Source organism: Bos grunniens, chromosome 11 (assembly GCF_055505025.1).
Source record: "Bos grunniens cultivar Pamir isolate PY7600 chromosome 11, Bosgru_T2T1.0, whole genome shotgun sequence".
In the NCBI taxonomy this organism is placed as follows: domain Eukaryota; kingdom Metazoa; phylum Chordata; class Mammalia; order Artiodactyla; family Bovidae; genus Bos; species Bos grunniens.
In genome coordinates, this window is record NC_141175.1 from 6,821,598 (window position 1) to 6,841,362 (window position 19,765).

Consider the following 19,765-nt stretch of genomic DNA (forward strand, 5'->3'; position numbering starts at 1 on the left):
TGAAGTGCGAAGCTGTACTTTCTCTTCTTTTTTTAATATTTATGTATGTGTGTATTTGGCTGTGCCTGGTCTTACTTGAGGCACATGGGATATTCAGTCTTCATTGGGGCATGAGGGATCTTTAGTTGCAGCACGTGGACTCTTAGTTCTGGCATGTGGGATCTAGTTCTCCCATCAGGGATCGAACCCGGGCCCCCTGCATTGGGAACATGGAATCTTAGCCACTGGACCCCCAGGGAAGTCCCAGAAGCTACACACTCACACCCCCAGATGGGGGGCTTTGAATGCTGGGTGAGCAGTGAAATACTTTCTTTGGGTGAGATCTTGGGAAGGAATCTGATTAGAACACAGTTACAGGGCTTTCAGTTGCAGCTCTGCCATGTGGAAAACCTGGAAATCATCACCTTCACCATTTTTTTGTTCTTCATTCGCCAAGTCGTGTCCAGCTCCCTGTGATCCCATGAACTGCAACACACCCGGCCTCCCTGTCCTTCACTATCTCCCTGAGTTTGCATCACCTTCCCAAATGGAAAATCAGCAGTTTTTCTTGGGCCCATCAGAGAACTGAGGTTGCAAGGTGAGCTGTCACCCTGCCATCTGGAGAGACGGAACTCTGGAGGATCACAGCTGAGGTCTGTTCAGTTGAAATAATCCCTGGGGCCACAGGCTGGTAGGAACACTGAGTGGTAATTTTGATGAATTGCTGGAAGGCTGCGTATGGACCAGCTGAGAAACTCCCAGGGTTTCCTGTCTTGGCAGGGGGGGGAGGGGTGGGGAAGGCTCATACTTTCATGGGTTTTATCTCCAGGAATCCCACCAGGTTCTCCAGGAGAAGATCTGTAAAGACCCTCTAGAGTCCTTGGTGGGAGGACAGCAGAAAAATCCTGGTGAAGAGGCTTATCCCATGTGTGTGCATGTGTGTGTGTTAGTTACTCAGTCGTGTCTGACTCTTTGTGACTCCATGGACTGTAGCCTACCAGGCTCCTCTGTCCATGGGATTTTCCAGGCAAGAATACTGGAGTGGGTTGCCATTTCTTTCTCTCGGGGATCTTCCAGACCCAGAGATCAAACCCAGGTCTTCTGCATTGCAGGCAGATTCTTTACCATCCGAACCACAGGGAAGCCCAATCCCATGTGGAGAATGGGAATTCTCCCTGCAGCCACCTCCAGACTTCCCAAATCACCTCAGGGAGAAACAAACAGGATAGGAACTTGCTTGGAATTGCTGCAGCCAGAGAAGTTGGGGAGGCAGAAGGTACAGCTCTACCACTGGAAGAAATAACCCTGAGACACAGGTGCACTAAAAGACTGACATTTAGGGGACTTCCCTGGTGGTCCAGGGGTTCAGAGTCTGTCTTCCAATGCCAGGGTTAGTAGCAACTGCTGAGCCCGTGTGCTCTAGATCCCAGGCACCACAAGAAAAGCTCGAGCTGCAACTTGAGAAGCCTGTGTACTTCAGTGAAGAGCTTGCAGGCCACAATGAAGACCCAGTGCAACCAAAGTATAACAATAAAGAAAAGTCTGATATTTAATTGGGAGATGCTAGGGTACTCCCCATCCCCCACCCCTCTCTAGGGCCCCAGCAGGGCCCTAGTATGCTAATTGCAGATGGTGACTGCAGCCATGAAATTAAAAGGCACTTGCTCCTTGGAAGGAAAGTTATGACCAACCTAGACAGCATATTCAAAAGCAGAGACATTACTTTGCCAACAAAGGTTCATTTAGTCAAAGCTATGGTTTTTCCAGTAGGCATGTATGGATGTGAGAGTTGGACTATAAAGAAAGCTGAGTGCCAAAGAATTGATGCTTTTGAACTGTGGTGTTGGAGAAGACTCTTGAGAGTCCCTTGGACTGCAAGGAGATCCAACCAGTCCATCCTAAAGGAAATCAGTCCTGAATATTCATTGGAAGGACTGATGCTGAAGCTGAAACTCCAATACTTTGGCCACCTGATGTGAAGAACTGACTCATTGGAAGAGACCATGATGCTGGGAAAGATTGAAGGCAGGAGGAGAAGGGGACAACAGAGGATGAGACGGTTGGATGGCATCACCAACTCAATGGACATGAGTTTGAGTAAACTCCGGGAGTTGGTGATGGACAGGGAGGCCTGGCGTGCTGCAGTCCATGGGGTTACAAAGAGTCGGCCACAACTGAGTGACTGAACTGAATTGAACTGATGCTAACTGGTGCATTGCCACTGAAAGAGCTGCAGGTCTCAGATTCTATCTGAGGAGGAGCGTGTAGGGAACCCTGAGGTCAGGGGAGGAATCTGACACTCAAGAATTTGAAGCTTCTGGCACGTACGTCTATGGAGAGCTTTACATATAGCCTTACTCCTAGGCAGATTAACGTGTACCCTCATTCTAAAAACCCATCAATTCCTATCATTTCATACAACCTGTGCAGCTTTCAGCAAAATATTGCAAAGCATGCCAAAAGGTAAGGGAAAAAAAATCACAATTTGAAGAGACAGAGCAATGATCAGCACGAGACTCAGATAGGATACCAGCCTGAAACTATCAAACAGGAAATTTATTGATTGATTGATAGACTTTTGGATGCACTAGCTCTTCATTTTGTCTGGGTCTTGGCTGTGTCCTGTGGGCTCTTCGCTGTAGCATGTGAGCTTTCCTGCCCCGTGGCATGTGAGATCTTAGCTCCTCGACCAGGGATTGAACCCACGTCCCCTGCATTGGAAGGTGAATTCTTAACCACTGAACCACCAGGGAAGTCCCTCTAACAAGGAATTTAAAATAACTGATTAATACATAAAGGGTTCTAATAGAAAAAGTGGGCACCATGCAGGAACAGATGGGTAATTTAGGCAGAGAGATGGAACCTCTAAGGAAGAATCAAAAGGAAATACCAGAGATGGAAAACAATGGCAGAAATAAAGGATGCCTCTGGTGGGTTCATCTGTGGACTGGACACGGCTGAGGAAAGACTCAGTGAATCTGAATAGATGTCAAGAGAAACTTTCCGAAGTGAAGTGCAAAGAGAAAAAAACAGGAAAGGCAGCCAAGAACTGTGAGGCTGTCTCCAAAGCTGTAACATCTGTGAAGCTGGGATCCCATGAGGAGCAGAAAGAGCGAGAGAGCAGAATATCTGAAATAATGATGGCTGAGAATTTTCAAAAGTTAATGACAGGCACCTAGCTTATCCCTCCTAACTCAGGAACTTGGGATCGATATCTACACACTACTCTGTATAAATTAGATAAATAACAAGGTCGTATCATATAGCACAGGGAACTATGCTTAATACATCTTATAATAACCTATAGGGCTTCCCAAGTGGTGCAGTGATAGAGAATCCACCTGCCAATGAAGGAGAAGCAGGAGACCCAGGTTCGATCCCTGAATCAGAAAGATCATCTGGAGGAGGAAATGGCAACCCACTCCAGGATTCTTGCCTGGAGAATCCCATGGACAGAGGAGCCTGGCGGGCTACAGTCCGTGGGGTCGCAAAGAGTGGAACACAACTGATCACACACAAACAGCACAGCAGCTTGTAAGGAAAAGAATCTGAAAAAGAACATATATACATACGTGTGTGTGTGAATCACTTTGCTATATACCTGAAACTATCACAACAATGTAAATCAACTCTACTTTAATTTAAAAAAATTGACAGGCAGTCAACCATAGATCTAGGAAGCTCAGAGAACATAAAAAAAAAAAAAAAAACCACGCAAACAAAAAGAAACAAAACAACAGAAACAAATGCACAAAAACACCACATCTCGGCACGACACAGTCACACTGCAGAAAACCAAAGAAAAGACACTCAGTGGCATTTAATAGTAAGAGCTAAATTCATATTTACATATTTACTCGCCAGACGTGACACAAAGGCCGACCTACTGGAAAAGACCCTGAAGCTGGGAAAGACTGAGGGCAGGAGATGAAGGGGACGGCAGAGGATGAGGTGGCTGGATGGCATCACTGACTCAACGGACATGAGTTATGAGCAAACTTTGGGAGATAGTGAAGGACAGGGAAGCCTGGCGTGCTGCAGTCCACGGGGTTGCAAAGAGTCAGAGATGGCTGAGTGATTAAACAGCAAAAACAACAGTCCGTGGCTAGTGATAGAATCTAAACTAGGAGTTTGGGGATGAGTTTCACGGAAGCCACAGCATCCACGTTATTTCTGCCTCAGTTGCACAGTATGGGCGTGACCTTGACTCAGACAAATATGCAGTTGTTAATGACAATGGTATTTGAACTGCTTACCTTGTTATCTTAGATAACTCTTTAATAAAACCGATGAAGAAGATTCAAAAAGAACGTGTGGGAAGAACTTTTTGTTTCAAAGTTGAGTTGCTAAGTAACCACGGCCAGTGGTAAAGGAGCCCCTCTCCAGCAGGGCAAGCTCTATAGGGCGAGGAGCTCTGTAGGGCGAGAAGGTCTGTAGGGGGAGAAACAGGAGAACTTGACCACCAGGGTCAAGGTCAGTGCCTTGAGTATATAGGTGGTGCTCCAGTGCTATTAGTTGTGAATATTAACTGCCCAATGACTACTGGCCATGCTGAGATGATCTGCTTGCTAGAGTCTCGTGTGTTTGGTCGCTCAGTCATGTCCAACTCCTTTGTGACCCCATGGACTGTAGCCTGCCAGGCTTCTCTGTCCATGGGATTTTGAGTGGATTGTCATTTCCCTCTTGCCTGGCTTCTAACCGAGCATGGAACTCAGTAATAAACTGAGTGATAAACTTTTGGGTACGATTTTGCTAGAGTAGATAGTGGCAGTCTGAATTCCAAGACCAAGTCCGGAGTGAGAACTTTCCTCATCAGGAATGTGAACAGTGGGCGTATAACCCAAATGGGAATGAGTTAAGCTAGGAGCATGGGTGGGCACGTTTCTGGTCTTCAATGGGTTAAGTTATGGTATAGATTATAGATTGTTCTCATGAATATGCACACAATAATCCTAAACAAAAATATTAGCAAATCGATCCAATGATATGCAAGGATAGGTAATACATTACCACCAAGTGAAGTTTATTCTAGAAATGCAAGGCTAGTTTAACATTTGAAAATCCGGGCTCGCTTAGGCAGCACATACACTACAATTGAAATGATATAGAGAAGATTAGCAGTCCTTGCACAAGGATGACAAAGTCATGAAACATTCTATATATTTATAGACTTCCCCAGTGGTAAAGAATCTGCCTGCAATGCAGGAGACCCAGGTTCCATCCCTGGGTTGGGAAGATCCTCTGGAGTAAGAAATGCAACCCACTCCAGTACTCTTGCCTGGGAAATCCCATGGACAGAGGAGCCTGGCGGGCTACAGTCTATGAGTCGCAATAAGTCGGACATGACTAAGCAACTAACACTTTCGCATTTCTTTCAACTGACTCATTCGAAGAGACCCTGATGCTGGGAAAGGTTGAAGGCAGGAGGTGAAGGGGATGACACAGGATGAGATGGTCGGCATCACCGACTTGATGGACATGAATTTGAGCAAGCTCCAGGAGTTGGTGATGGATGGGGAAGCCTGGCGTGCTATAGTCCACGGGGTCAGGAAGAGTGGGACACAACTGAGTGACTGAACCGAACTGATAGCTGATTCACTTTGCTGTACAGCAAAAACTAACACAACATTGCAAAACAGCAAACAATTAATTAAAAAATTGAATACTCATCAATGTGATTCATTTCATTAAAATTAAAAAGGAGATAATTCATGTGATGATGTCTATGAAAAAGTGTGAAAAAAATGCAGGAAAAGCATGTGAAAAATTCCACACTCATTCATGATAAAACTTCTGGCAACACAGAATCAGAAGGGAACTTCTTTACCTGATAAAATGTATCTATGACAATTGTCCAACACACATAATTAATGGCGAGTTATTGAAAGTGTGCCCTAAGACTGCAAACAAGACCACTCTCCCTCCTTTTGGCTGACAGTGTACTGGCAGTCTTGGCCAGTAATAGGAAGAAATAAAAAGAAACAAATGGCATAAAGATTGGAATGCAAAAAAAGACACCATCATTATTTATAAATGACATGATTCTGTACATAGAAATGCTACATAAACCTACAAGTTACTAGAATTAATAAAGAATTCAAGTAAAGTCACTGGAATCAAAGTCAATGTGTAAGCATAAATTATATTTCTATCACCAGCCAAAAAACTGAAATGGAAAATACATCATTTTGGATAACAGCTAGATATCAAAAACCCAGGAATCAATGTAAAGATGTGCAAGACTTTTATACTGAGAACCATGAAAATTATAGAGCAAAATCAAAGAACTAAACAAGAGACAGGGCTATACCACGTTCATAGACTGGAAGACAATGGTGTTAGGTTGCCGATTCTTCCTATAGATTCATTGCAATCCCAATCAAAATCCTAGCAGCTTTAAAGTCATTTTTGTGATCTGCCTGCAATGCAGGAGACACAGGAGTCCTGGATTCCATCTTTGGGTCAGGAAGATCCCCTGAAGGAGGGCATGGCAACCCACTCCAATAATTTTGCTTGGAGAATCCCATGGACAGAGGAGCCTGGCAGCCTACAGTCCGTGGGGTTGCAAAATGTGAGACATGACTGAGCGTGCATGCATCTCCTATAGCTGCCCAGACTCCGGGGAACCAATGAGCTGGGCCTCAGATCATGTGTCTTGGGGAGACCCAGAGACCCCAGGGGAAGCTTAGAGGGTCCGTGGTGAGGCTGAATTTGTTTCAGATCTCAGCCTGTCCTGGCCCTCAGAGAGGAGCAGAAAATACCATCAAAGCAGTCAAAAGCTGTGGACTCAGTTTCCACAGTTTCCACAATTTCCCAGTGACTCAGTGACTCCTCTAAGCTGCTACTTTCTGAGAGCTCAGGATAAGCCAGGGCTTTACATACAGTCATGGATCCCCCCACTCAGCCCCAAGATCTGGGAGGTAGCTGTTATCCCCACTCTGTGGATGACTGTTGAGCATTGGAGATGGAAGCTTGAGTCTGTATCTTTAAACCTTCCACTCTGCTCCCCATGTGGGCTGAACCTGTTAGATCTCTCTAGAACGAACTTAGGGGGCCCTCGAACATGTCTGTTTCTGTCCTTGGCGGGGCACAATGGACAGGTTTTACAGTCGGACTGAGGTCTGAGCCCTGCTCTGCTGTCTCCATATCTGGGGTGTGACTTTGGCAAGAACCTACTCAAACCTGTTCTTCATCTCCCATGTGGGTACCCAGAGCCATGGGGCTCTCGCAGGAAAGTGAGATACAGTCTGTTCTTGTTATTTGCAATGTGATGTTCTATAAAGTTGCAGAGACACTGAACTTGTGAATACTGAACCCTTGCTTCTTGGGGAAATATAGGCCCACTGCATTTTTTCATCAACTGACCAGCATATAACTTTGCTTCATATACAGTTGATGTTCAATCACTAAGTTGTATCCACCTCTTTGCAGCGACCCCATGGGCTGCAGCACACCAAGGTCCTCTGTCCTCCACAGTTTCCCAGAGCTTGCTCAGACCCATGTCCACTGAGTGGGTGATGCCATCTAACCATCTCACCCTCTGCTGCCCTCTCTCTTTTTGCCCTCAATCTTTCCCAGCATCAGGGTCTTTTCCAATGAGGTGGCTCTTTAAATCAGGTGGCCAAAGTATTATTGTTGATTCATTAATATTGAACTCACAGCCAACAGCACCTCATGCTTGAGCAAAGCTTACCTCACACCTGTATTTCCTCTGTAAAGCACATCATTAGACAGCGCTACCTCAGGGGTCGTTGTAAATGCAAAATCACCCAGAGAAAGCGCAAAAATGCAAAATACACGGCACTAAAGAGAGTGCTGGGAGGAAGGAGCCTTGCTATGGGATGAGCTGGAACTGGAAGACAGACTGTTTGCCTGGTTCATCTCAGCTGGGAACATGGGAACTAAGCAACTCAAATTTTTTTTTTTTGTTAGGAATAACCACAAAAGTATGGTGAGTGTTGATCTTAAGGTTATAAACACATTTTAGTGAGTAGGTGGATTTGCAAATACAGAATCAGTGAAGATGGTTGACTGCAGTGCACCGGCAGGGCCTCGCCCGTGGCTGTCACGTGGCACCGACTTTCACGACCGTTCCTTCCTTCCAAGCATCTCACTTGGTGGCGATGGCAGGGTCCCCGTTCCTTGACCATGAGCTCCTGGTGGGCAATTGTGTTTCTCTCGATTGAAGTCTTAGGGGAAGCAGAGCAGAGAACCCGGCATGGAAGGCCCATGATTTTGGGTGGATAAAGGCAGTTGATTCGCTTCTGACTCTGAGCCCTCATCTGGGAAAGGGGAAGCCCGGACCTGCCTGACTCCCCAGGTGTGGAGACCCCCAGCAGAGGAAATGCCTGGAAAAGGGCCAGAACCTTCTCGGGAGATGCTACTCACAGGCCCTCAAGACAAAGGCCAGCAAAGATTCCCATTGTTTCAGGGCTGTCTTCACTTGCCCTTCCACCCAAGATGTGGACCCGGACCAGCACCCCCTGCGGAATTGAGTGTCAGTCCACTTTCTGGCCATTAATCTCGAAGAGTCTATCAGGAGCATTTGCATTAGCCCATCTTAAAAAACCCCAGCTGGGTCCCAGCGGGCCAGACATGGGCTCAGGAAACAGTACTGCTGTAGCCAGCCAGAAGCAGAGGCTCCATGGTGTCCAGACTCCATCTTGGACCAAGCCCTGCACCACGCTGTCTGTACCCCAGCCAACCTGAATGCGTGAGGATGTCATAGATGATCACCCCTGGAGAAGGACGCCTCCTACCTGAGACCAGGGGTATGATGGAGGCACCCTGGCTGGAGGACTCGCCACCCCGAGCCCAAACTCTTGGATGGATGGGGAACAGCCTGGCTGGGTCCTTGGAACCTGAGCTTAGGTGGCTGGCAGAAACTAGGCATACTCGTGTGATGGAGAACAGAGGCAAGGCGAGAGTTCTGCAGACAGCCTGGGCCCCCGCCCCGCCTCCGCCGCCTCCCCCAACACACAGACTGTCCTTCCCGTGATGACCATGCAGCTTTCTTAATGGAACACAATCGCTGAACTTGGTACATTTCAAGCACTTTAGCCTTCCAGGACACCAGACTGCTGATGAAAACCATCTTCCGTGGGCGCCATGTTAATGAGAGGCCAAATTTCATATGCTTGCAAACTTTCCCCCCTCCTCCTGCTATACTGCACCCCACCCCCTCTCAATAAAAGGTTGCATCAGAGAGAGAGAGAGAGAGATTTCCATAATTTATAGTATGGGCATTTCACTGGGGACAAGCGCTAATCTGTACTTACCGATACATTTAAGAAAATGCATCCTCCCGCAAGCCTGCGCCATTTATGACTCTTGGCACAAACCGCAATGCTCAGTCTTCAATTAAGGGACACCTTAGGGTTCATTATCACACAATCGCTCCCTGTGAACCATGCCAAATGCTGTTTTGGCACGGAGCTTGGAAGATGAATTAGAAGGAAGTCTTCTCTGTAATGCCGTCTCCCTAAATCCCATTCCCACCATCAGCGTTTATGCCCTTCTCTGGCGCGACCCCCTCCTTCTTTCCAAGTGGCTTTTACTATTCAATTTCTCAACGTCAAAGTCGATTCTCTAGAGGTGTAGTCAGAGATGCCACGTCTCCTTTTTGTCTTCCGGCTCTCAACAGGCCTCAGAATGGCTACAGATGGGCGGCTCTCCACACTCCTTGTTGGCCTAAACGAGCCACAGATGCTTTTTTTCCCCCTCCTCTTAAGCGCCTGGGGTAGAGAGAAGAAAAGGGACCAGAACGGGAGTCACATGCCATGAGAATGAGCCATAAGGAGGTTCTAAACAGGGTCCTCCTCGCAGCCCTGTGTCTAAACCAAGAGGTGCCTCACGCGCACGGCTCACAGCAGAGGGAGGAGAGTTCAGAGTCAAGGGGAGAGCTCTGTTCAAAGCTGGTCACTTCCACCAATGGGAAAGGAGGCAGGAAAAGGAGAGTTCAAAGGCCCATCTCCTTACCCCCTCAAAAACTCTCCAGTCCAGGGCCCACACTGTGCCCATGTGTCCTGAATCCACAGGACCCTCCCTGGCTTCAACCCGGGGGTAGGGGCACCCTTTTTTGTCTCCTTCATAAAAACACTGAAACAGAACGAGCATGTTTCCTGGCACTTTCCAGCTCTCCCAGCTGCCCAGGTCCCACCACTGATGTGGGCTGAGAGAAAACGGCACCCATCCAGGGAAGGGGCAGGCCCCGGGCCGTGGAAGGAACTGGCGGGCGGCCGATGCACCGGGCCACATCCAGGCTGCCCGTTTAGGTTCTGATTTCCCAGGGGTGTGTGGGGAGGTAGGTGGGCGGGAGAGAGCTGACTCAGGTGCGGGGATGTGCCTGGACCCCCGCCCCCGGCCACCCCCCCACCCCCATCTTGACTGCCCTCGATGAATCTTCCGGCTCCACTTACGATGACAGCACCCCCGCAAGGAGACCCGTTATTGACTTCTTGGTGTCACACCCACATTGAGAGATGTGTAGATGTGACAGGTAAGGGGGCTGATGGTAACCCAGGCTCTAAAGTCAAAACTGTCAGATGATGCGTAGCCATTAAGGTAAAGTTAGCTTAACGAAGGAGTTGCAAACGCAGGCTGTGCTCGGATCAGCTTGGGCCAGGCAGCACAGGTGATGGGACCGAGAAGCCTTTCTTTGGAAGGGTGGGCGGGGGCGGGCAGCAGGCAGGGGCCGTGGGAGGAACAAGACCGGAAGCAAACAGACTGAAAAATACTTTGCCCACAAGATGTCTTGTGGAAATTTTATTATGTAGAGTGTAAAATGAATTGTCAGTCAAATAAAAAGAACACGTCTTTTTTTTTTTAAAAAAAACAACATGCATAACATTTTCCAATTGCCTTTTTTAATAGTTAGACATTTCAAGCATTATAAGGAAAAAAAGGAGAATACCTCCCAGACACTGTAACTTCAGTACATCTCAAACGGAATGTCCCCCAGGTCAATTGAAAAATGCAAGAAAAAAAAAATAGCTTCAATTCCGTTTTTCTTTCCTTTAAAAATACATGTTACCTGTACAAGATACACTACAGTAAACATTGGAAACCATATTATCCCTTTTATTAAATCAAAATTATTTAATTCATATTGCGGTTAATGCTAGATTTATTTATTCATCTAGTTAATTTGACAAATATTAAGAAAATATTTAAAAGAAAAAAGCAAAAAACACCTTGGAATTAAAAAATAGTTACTACATTTTTATGCGGTTTAATGTTCCACAGTGTTTGTTAAAAGTTATATTGAATTTATTTTTAATATTAAAAATAACAGTATTTATATTTCTGAGAGAATAGAGAAAGGTTTTTTTGTTTTGTTTTTAAAACAAGCTTGGAGGTCTTAGATACACAATTGCAACCGGTAGATAATGGAGACATGAAAAAACATCTGCTAAACACACAAAAACATTTTTATATTATTAACCCCCTTAGAACTCTAGAAATTATACAAACCCTAAAAAATGCCCCCTCCCGATCCCTGTTGGACAGCAATACAATTATCTGTCTCAATTCAGAATTCACATAATTAATTACAATACATAATAGTTCAGTTTTTTAAAAAATGCAATAAAACCAGACAGCCAAGATACAAGAAATTAGAAGTAAAACATTTAATGAATTTACACATTTAAGAATATTTAAATACTGTTTAAAAATTTTTTTAAAGAATTTGTTACAAACCACCTAAGACTTCCAAGCCACTTTTTTCTGTTGCAACAGAAAAAACTGTAAATAAAGAGACACACGAACAAAACAAAACAAAACCAGAACACACCACGTTGAAATGTCACCGCTCTGAGGCACATTCTGGTACCAGAATCTGCAGGTATTGCTCCAAAAAGATTCCCAGAGCTTACGCATTTGAAGTAACGAACAACGATAATGAAACAAAAATTGTCAGCAATTTTTAGTAACTAATTCTCCTGATTTTTAGAAAAATTCTGTTAATCTAAATATAGTGTTTCACAGAACAAAACAAAGGTTCTTCATCAAAGGGTTTGCAAATCCAAAAACCTCTGTTACAAACAGGTCTTTGCTCACAATGCTTTTGAGGGAGGGGAGCCGCGGGTCCTACTGCTCCTGTGGAAGGAAGGGGGACAGGTTAGTCTGAGGGCACAGTCTCAGGTGCTGATGTGCCGTCTGGGGCTCTGTCTGCAGAGAGGTAATGGGCACTGGCACACGCGTGCTTGGGCGTACACACACACACACGTGTGTGAGCGCCAATGTCTCAGCGCCTTCTTGCCCTCGCACCCGGGATCTGGCCCAGACAAGCTCTCACACATGAGGCCTTGGGCGCCTCCTTCCACAGGGATCCTGGGCGGGGAGAGGGGAGTGAGTGACACTTCTCCTTGGTCACCTACCGCCTCCCCCCCTCAACTCCTGTCCCCACAGGGCCCAGTTTCCCAGTGAGATGACAGACTGGTCTGGGGGTTCAGGGCCTGTGGTCACCAAGGGACTGTGCACAGGGACCTGACCGGCATCAGGTCACCTGGAATGCGGCTTGCAGGAGTGCTTGGTCCCCCGTCTTCCCCACATTTGGAAGAAAACTTTCTGGACAGAGCCCTCTGGTTTCCAGCCTTGGAAGGGGGGGACTTGCTCTCCGCCTGCTGCCCCTCACTGCTGACTGGGGACAAAAGTGACAGCCTGGCCACCCCACCCTCTTCAAGAACAGCACTGGGCAGTGGCCACCAGTCCCCAGGGGCAGTGCCATGCCTGCCCAGGGCCGGCTCAGCCTGGCAGGCTCACTTACAACTGGGAGCCTGGGTCCAGAGGAAGACACCGAGGCCGCTCAGCCCGGCAGTCTGCCTAACCTATTCTTTCCCTAAGAGGCTCCAATTTGTTCCAGCAGGGGCGAGGAGGGGGCCAGGGTGGTGGCTCTGTACCACTGGGGCCCGAGGTCAGGCACACACAGAAGGCTTGGGGTGGGGGAGTGGAGGCCTGGGTGGTCCCGGCGTCGCGGGCGATTGGCTACAGACCTGGCTAGGGGCCTGCGCCTGCCCTAACGTCTGCCCGTAGAAGGCGACCTGCTGCCGGTAGTACTCCGCCCAGGCCATGGTGTAGTCCGGTGGGGTGCTGGCCTGGGGCGCGGCGCTGGCGGCGTGACCTGACAGGCAAAGCAGAGCGCCGGTTACTGGGAGGCAAAGGGCACAGCCTGCAGGAACCCCTTCCCAGAGCCTCTTGGGAGGCTTCCCAGGGGGCGCCTGGACGAAGTGCCTGATGCCCACGCTGTCTGGCCAGACGTGGTCTGCCCAAGCATGGCTGCAGACAGCATGGTTATCAGAGCTTTCTCGCCTGGGCCCCGCTCCACACCTACAGTCTGCTTCTCTCATCAGCCATGTTCTCGGCGTCCGTCTGTCTGTCCAGCCAGCTCCCTGCCAGTGCCCGGGGCCAGGGTGGGAGGAGGGAGGGCGAGGAAGCAGGCGCCCCGGCAGGGGTGTATGTGCGCGCGCCTGCACGGGGCATCGCAGCCCATGGGGGTCCAGGATCTGGACCGTGGGGGTTGGGGGGGTCTGGGAAGACTGGGCACAGGCGCTTTCACCAGCTGCTCCAGGGGACGGTGACCCCTCTGACCCCTGCCCCGGCCCCTAGAAGGGCTATGGGCCTGGTAACGATCGCAAACACAGGATGACTGCTTCTCTGACAGTGTCTGAGCCGCGCTCTTCCAAGCAGCAAGTGAGATCCTTCAGACTCAAGACACGAGACACCTCTTCTGACCACACCTGAATGCGCTGGTTCAGCAGTTGTGGGATGCACACAGAGGGCTCAGGACTCATTTTCAGTGATTCACCTGAGGTAGTTTTTATTGGGGGGAGGGTTGCCGTTATGAAGTTTTCTCCTCTTTTTAAAAAAACTGGGTTAGTGGAGAAAACTGGCACAGCGAGGAGCTTACTTTGGAAGAAAACATCTCAGTCCCTACTGCAGCCTCAGAGGCCCCGCTCAGTTTCACCTCCTCCCTGCCTCACCTGCCCCGTGATGGCCAGGGAGAGCCGGGCAGTGGCTGGGTGGTGAGATGGCTGACGGCCCCTGGCCGGCCTGGGCCTAACCAAGGGTCCTCACGTGGACAGCCCAGGCTGAGGCTCGCCCCGTGTGGAGCCCAGAAGGGAAGATCGAGCAGGGGAGGAAGACAAAGACGCCTGCGCAACTCGCTGACAGGGTTGGGGCAGATGGAGCAGATACAGGCAGACGCCCAGATGGACGCACACAGGGCACGCGGCGAGGTGACGGGAGCCACGGCTCTGGAGCCCGCAGGCGTGGGCCCCGGCGCCGGGGCCTCCCTGTGGAGAGGCTGAAGCACTCACTCTGTTTTTTGTAGTAGTCCTCCCAGGCCTTGCTGTAGTCGGGCTGGCTGCTCTGCGGCTGGCTCTGCTGGCCTGTGCAGAGAACACAAAGGCAGTCAGGCCTTCGGGCTCCCCGGCCTACAGGCTCCGGGCCCTGCTCTCCACTCTTGCTCACTGGCCCGGGAGGAAGGAGGCAGGCCACCTGAGGGAGGATGCCACTGAGCCCCGCGAGGCTAGGGCAAGCAGCAGGAGCGGCCTCGACTCCCATGGGTCAGAGACCTGGGCTTCCGGGGCCAGAACCTGAGGCCCCGAGCGCTGTCTGCGGCTCCCTGGATTGGCCCTCAGATGGACAGAGAGTCCAAATGGCACTGACCACTCCCTTCCCCTGCCCTTACTGTTCAAAGACTGATGGCTGCCTCTGGACAAGGAGAAAATTACAGGAAACACATAGGGAAAGTTCCAGAAACTGTTCAAGATGACAAGATGGAGTACACGCAGCGAGGGGCTGACGCCAAAATGCACACCTGACCCCCACCCAGCCTCGCGCTGTCCAGGGTGGGCTGGGGGGCAGAGGACGTGTGTAGGGGGGGCCCCCGCCCTCCTCTCTGAATTACTGGGTGTGGAAAGGCTGGGGGGGGAGGCGCAGAGCAGCAGCAGTCTGTCTGGGGCATGGGGTGGGGGGTGGTTACTAGACTTGACCACAGACAAGGCGGGACCTTTCTTCTGCTGAGGGCTGGCCTGTGTGTCCCCCTGTGAAGGCCCCACCAATGTCCTTCTTTCGGTTAGAATCACCGCCTGCAGCAGGCGGGAAGCTCAGTTCAGTCGCTCAGGTGTGTCTGACTCTTTGCGACCCCATGGACTGCAGCACGCCAGGCTTCCCTGTTCATCACCAACTCCCAGAGCTTGCTCCAACTCATGTCCACTGAGTCGGTGATGCCACCCAACCATCTCATTCTCAGGCAGGAAGGACATTCTCAGGTAGGAAGAATGTACTCAAAATCAGGTTTCATGGTCAAATGCTTTCCCCAAGAGTTAATTTACTGAGGACTGAGAGGGGCATGGGTTTGGGGAAAGAGCCCCCTCCCTACTGGGGCAGGACCAGACTCGGACTTGGATGCTGATGACAGGAGGCCGTAGATCGGAGAAGGCCAGGCATGAGGAACGGGTCAGTGGGAGCGCCCCGCTCAGATGTGGAGGGCGTGGGCAACAGGATTTTTCTTCTCAACAAGATGGACCAAAATCAATTCTCAATTCCTGAGTAAACAAGCAACAGCACAGATGGAGCCGGCGAAACACCAGGACGAGCTGTGCTCTGCTTACTCGGCCCGAGTGCCTCTGCTGACTCCTTACCCACCTGGGCCTGGGGCAGCAGTGGGGTGGGCTCTGCAGGAACCCCCACCCCCTCGGAGACGCACGTGAACCCTGCAGCTTTACGGGACAGTCTCCCCACAGTCGGGGGCTCCTCCCGGGTTCTCTGTCCTGGGTGATGGGCACGGGAGAGCCCTGACCCAGGCCGCTTCCCATGCTGGGGGTGCCTTCTGATGGAACAGGAGGAAAGGAAATGTGCCGGGCTGTGGGGTGAGCGAGCACTGTGCAATGGGGAGGGGAGAACCTGGGTGGTGGGAAGGTGTTCGTGGTGGAGTTCTTAAGGATATTCTGCACGTTTAAAACGTTTTGTTAAGAAAATGCCAGGGAAGAGAAGGTAAAGAACACTGCTATGCAGTGTCAGAGCTCACGTGTGCTTTAGAAATCAAATCCAAATCTTTCAATTCACTGACAAAAGAAATGGAGCCCCAGAGAAAGGGGGACACGCCTAAGGCCATCCAGCCAGGCTCCGGACTCCTGGGTGCTTCTCTAGCTATGGATCTGACAGGTGCCTGGGGCAGGGTTCACAGCCAGTGCTCTGCTGGGGGGCAGGGGGGAAGGGGTGGAACCCCGGGGCCAGCTCCTGAGAGCAGCGTGTCCAGTGGCCTGGCGCCGAGGGAAGCCTGCCGATGCGCCGAAGAGCGCTTTCCAAATACCGCCAGGCTGGCCCTTCAGATGTCCCCATACAAAAAGAACCTAAGGTAAGCAATTTCGTGCGGCTTTTGGTTTTTTTGGGCGGGGGGAAGCCTATGAAAAATAAGCTCTCCCGGCAACTGAACTCAAGAACGAGTTCCTGAAGCTGATGTGGGCTAGAGAAAGGGCATGGGTATGATTCCAACAACCTTTCTCTTTTACAATCAGTTTTCTTAAGACAGCAAATTCTCTTTGTGTTTTCTGAAAGTTCAGGAGATAGAAAGAGTCCCTTCCTAAGATGGTGCCAGAAAAGAAGACAGGGAGGAGGCCGCCTAGAGACCAGAGCGCGGGAGCGGGTGGGCACCCAGTGCGGGGGAGGTGGGGTGCGGGGCGGGGGCACTCAGGCCAAGCCGCCTGGAGACCAGAGGGGACAGCGGGTGGGCACCCAGTGCGGGGGAGGCGGGGTGCGGGGCGGGGGCACTCAGGCCAAGCCACAGGCCTCTTGGACCCTTGGCAGGGAATAGGGGTGAAGACTGGAGCCCGGAGGAGGACGGGGTTGGTGGGACAGAAAGGTTTGAGGAGTCGTCAGGCCCTGTGTCCCCGCCCAGCTGGAGATGTGCCCGAGGCCCCAGGAGGCCTGTCTGGGAGCGGGGGTCCTGCCTCCTCCTGAATCACTTACTTGGAACCTGCTGTGTGGGCTGCTGCCACGCCTGGTAGGTGCTGCCCCAGCCCTGGGTCAGAAAGGCGGGAGGACCACTGCGGAGGACAAGGGCCATTCATTCCAGGGCAGACCACACCCCCTCCCCACCAGCATCCCCACCCCGTCTCCCACCCCCAGGCAAGCACCAAGGTCTCCGGAGAAGCCAGTGAGCAGAGTAAAGGCGGCCACCCACCTCACAGGGGCGCTATGGGGGTTTCCGTTCACTTTAGCAGCAATGTTTGGGAAGCACCCTGAGCTCCTTGGAGGAAAGGTGCTGAAAGAAAGTGGGAAACAGATAAAGACAAGAGCTGAGGACCCAACACAGGAAGGGCTTTCACAAAAGACACCCTTCCCTGACCCAGCTCAGGGCGGGAAGCCCTCCCTGGGGATGCTGGTGGGCCAGGGGACCCTCTGCCCTCTGGGCAGGCTCTCAGCCCAGTGCTGGTCAGTGAGCCATGGACAGGCCAGAGGGATGACAGGGATGCGTCTTGCCCACACCCTGGGCTTCCGGCTGGCATCCCCAGAAGCAGCGGCAAAGGAGGGCCTCCTGGGTGGGCAGGAAATTCTCGCAGTCCAGATGGGTGCGGAAGACTCACTTTTGATGAGGTGCGGCAGGCGGCTGGCTGAAGGGGCTCTGTCCAAAGGGTCCAGGAGCTCCAATACTGGTCCCCTGTCAGGGCACAGAGGGGACTCTCACTGCCCGCCGGCCGCACCAGTGCCCTCTGCCCAGGCCCGCCCCGGGACGAGCCACAGTCTCCGGGAAGACAGAGACTCGTGGGGTAAAGGCACCCTGCGGCACTCACTAGCCTTCCTTCCCCGCGGAAGGGCCTGACTGCAGGGGTGGCTGCTGCCCCTCCGGTGGCCGATGCGCCACGCCGCCAGTCTTGCACCACCGCGCCTGCCCTGGCGTGCCGCCCTGGGGGAGGGACCAACCTGCTGGACTCTCCCGTCAACTTAGGCCGGCCCACGGCTCTCTCTGCCACTCTACGGCCCCTCTGAGGTGAGCAGTGGCCCATCTGTCCTCCATCAACACTCCCTTTCTTTATCTGCTTTGAGGCGCCTGAAACTAAAGCCAGAGTCAATGAACGCTGCCTGAGGGGCTGGCCTGAGGGGCTGGCCGCCAGGGCGAGGCCGTGGGGGTCCGGGGACAGAGCTGGGGGAGGCTGCCGCCCGGCTGCTCCTCTAGCCTGCGGGGCCGCGGCTCGGGCCTGAGCAGCGGTGGCCAGGGGAGCCCTGCGCGTCTGGGCCTGGCCCGTGTCCCTGCACCATGACCTTGCCCCTCGGCACCGGGGGAGGGGGCCGCGGCCCTTGCATCACCAGAGGACCCAGAGGCCCGGGAAGTGTGAGGTTCTGGGGGGAAGCAGGTACCTCGGACAGACAAAAGAAACCCCCGCGACTCCCGAGCCGGGCGGCAGGGCCCACGTACGTACGCCGACTTTCTCATCTATGAGGTGTCTGGCCACCTCGATCTGCGGAGGGAGCCCCCGGATGGTGAATATCCGTAGGTTGGGGTCAGTGCTGGGAGGGGGGTTCCGCTGAAGCTCCACGTGTGCTCCCGACTGCTGGTTTATGCTCTTGATGTTCTCGCCCCCTGTGGGCGGCAGGACAGACACAAGGGTAAGTGGGCAACTGTGTGGCAAACCCCAAGCTTGGAGCTCACAGAGGAGCAGGGGGAGCTTTCCACCCACCAGCGCTCGTCCTAAGAGTTGACAAGTCCTGTCCACTTATGCTTGAGAACGGTTCTAGTCAAAACTAGGGCTGTCTCACGCGTGAAACCAGGCTTCTGCCCTGAAGCTGGTCTTGCCCTCTGAGCCAGGCTGAGGCAAGGACCCCAACAGAGCAGCCACTGGTCCCCGTCCGTGTCCTGGGCTGAGGCGCCCGACCGCAGATTTACACACAATGAGCTCAGCTGGGGAAGGCGCTCCCTCCCGCTCGGCCCTTCCCTGGCACAATGGGGGCCTTCGGCCCGGCGGGGGGTGGGGGCGGTGTCACCGCAGGGCTGGTCCCCTCCCTCCACAGGTCAAACTGACAGCCACAGGCCCAGCGACACCCAGAGCCCATCCGGCCTTTAATACCCCCATCCTGTCGCTCCTCAAGTCTCTGTCTTCACCGTGGGTGGGGGCGGGTCTAGACAGAGAGGCAGGCTGAGGATGGGGGTCACAGAGGCCTGGGTGGAGCAGGGCTAATGAAAATGTAGTTGGACTCTTTGAAAACCTGGGAGAGTCCCAGTCTCTTAATGAAATTTGCGTAACAAAAGCTCCACCGGCATTAACAATGGTTTGATTCTTCCTTCCAGATTTCACAGAACTTACAGATCCGCTCTGCTGTTTGGGGTAGGGTAAAGCCAGAATACAAGGAGAATTTGGAGCATAGGATTTTATAAAACCGGAGGAGGACAGTCTGTATAAAATCTGGAGTAGGGTACCAGGGAGCCCCAAAGGATCAAAGCGAAGACTAGAGGCCAGTCTCTGTGTCACCCCTGCCCACCCAGAGTCAAAACTAACCTCCAACTGTCATTTCATTGTAACGTGTCCACAACCCTTCCCTCCCCAGCCTGCCCCTCACCCGCACGGCTGGAAAGCCACGTGTACACAAAGCATCAAGGCGAAGGTGAGCAGGGGCCTGGCCAACAGGCTCGGCCTGCACCGGCTCATCTCACCCTGAAAGCACAAGGGGAGTCTACGAGGGCCCAGGAGTAAAGACGGGGCCTGGGTCTGGCCGTTCTCCCTGAAGGCAGCGTGAGCGGCCCTTGGCATCACAGGAAGGAAACCAGGCGGCTGTGGGCATTCAG

The 19,765-nt window shown here is 51.9% G+C and overlaps 1 protein-coding gene and 1 pseudogene across 7 annotated transcripts in view; one reads left to right on the plus strand and one right to left on the minus strand.

The window, feature by feature from the left end:
* The first annotated feature begins 5,043 nt into the window (after positions 1-5,043).
* Positions 5,044-5,144, plus strand: LOC147362402 (U6 spliceosomal RNA; annotated as a pseudogene).
* Positions 5,145-10,712: 5,568 nt separating this feature from the next.
* The window catches only part of FUBP3 (far upstream element binding protein 3), a 49,672-nt gene continuing 40,619 nt past the window's right edge, over positions 10,713-19,765 (minus strand). For 4 of the 7 annotated variants that reach the window (XM_086323467.1, XM_086323466.1, XM_086323468.1 and 1 more), the window contains 7 exons: positions 18,405-18,565; positions 17,571-17,644; positions 17,168-17,248; positions 16,954-17,030; positions 14,298-14,369; positions 12,975-13,102; positions 10,713-12,078 (listed from right to left, as the gene is read on the minus strand). In XM_086323467.1, coding sequence (XP_086179593.1) covers positions 12,070-12,078; positions 12,975-13,102; positions 14,298-14,369; positions 16,954-17,030; positions 17,168-17,248; positions 17,571-17,644; positions 18,405-18,565 — 602 coding nt within the window. In that variant the 3' untranslated portion in view covers positions 10,713-12,069. Of the gene's footprint in view, positions 12,079-12,974; positions 13,103-14,297; positions 14,370-16,953; positions 17,031-17,167; positions 17,249-17,570; positions 17,645-17,907; positions 18,041-18,404; positions 18,566-19,765 lie in introns of all 7 variants that reach the window. The other 3 variants (XR_015135727.1, XR_015135728.1, XR_015135729.1) reach the window with 1 other exon arrangement.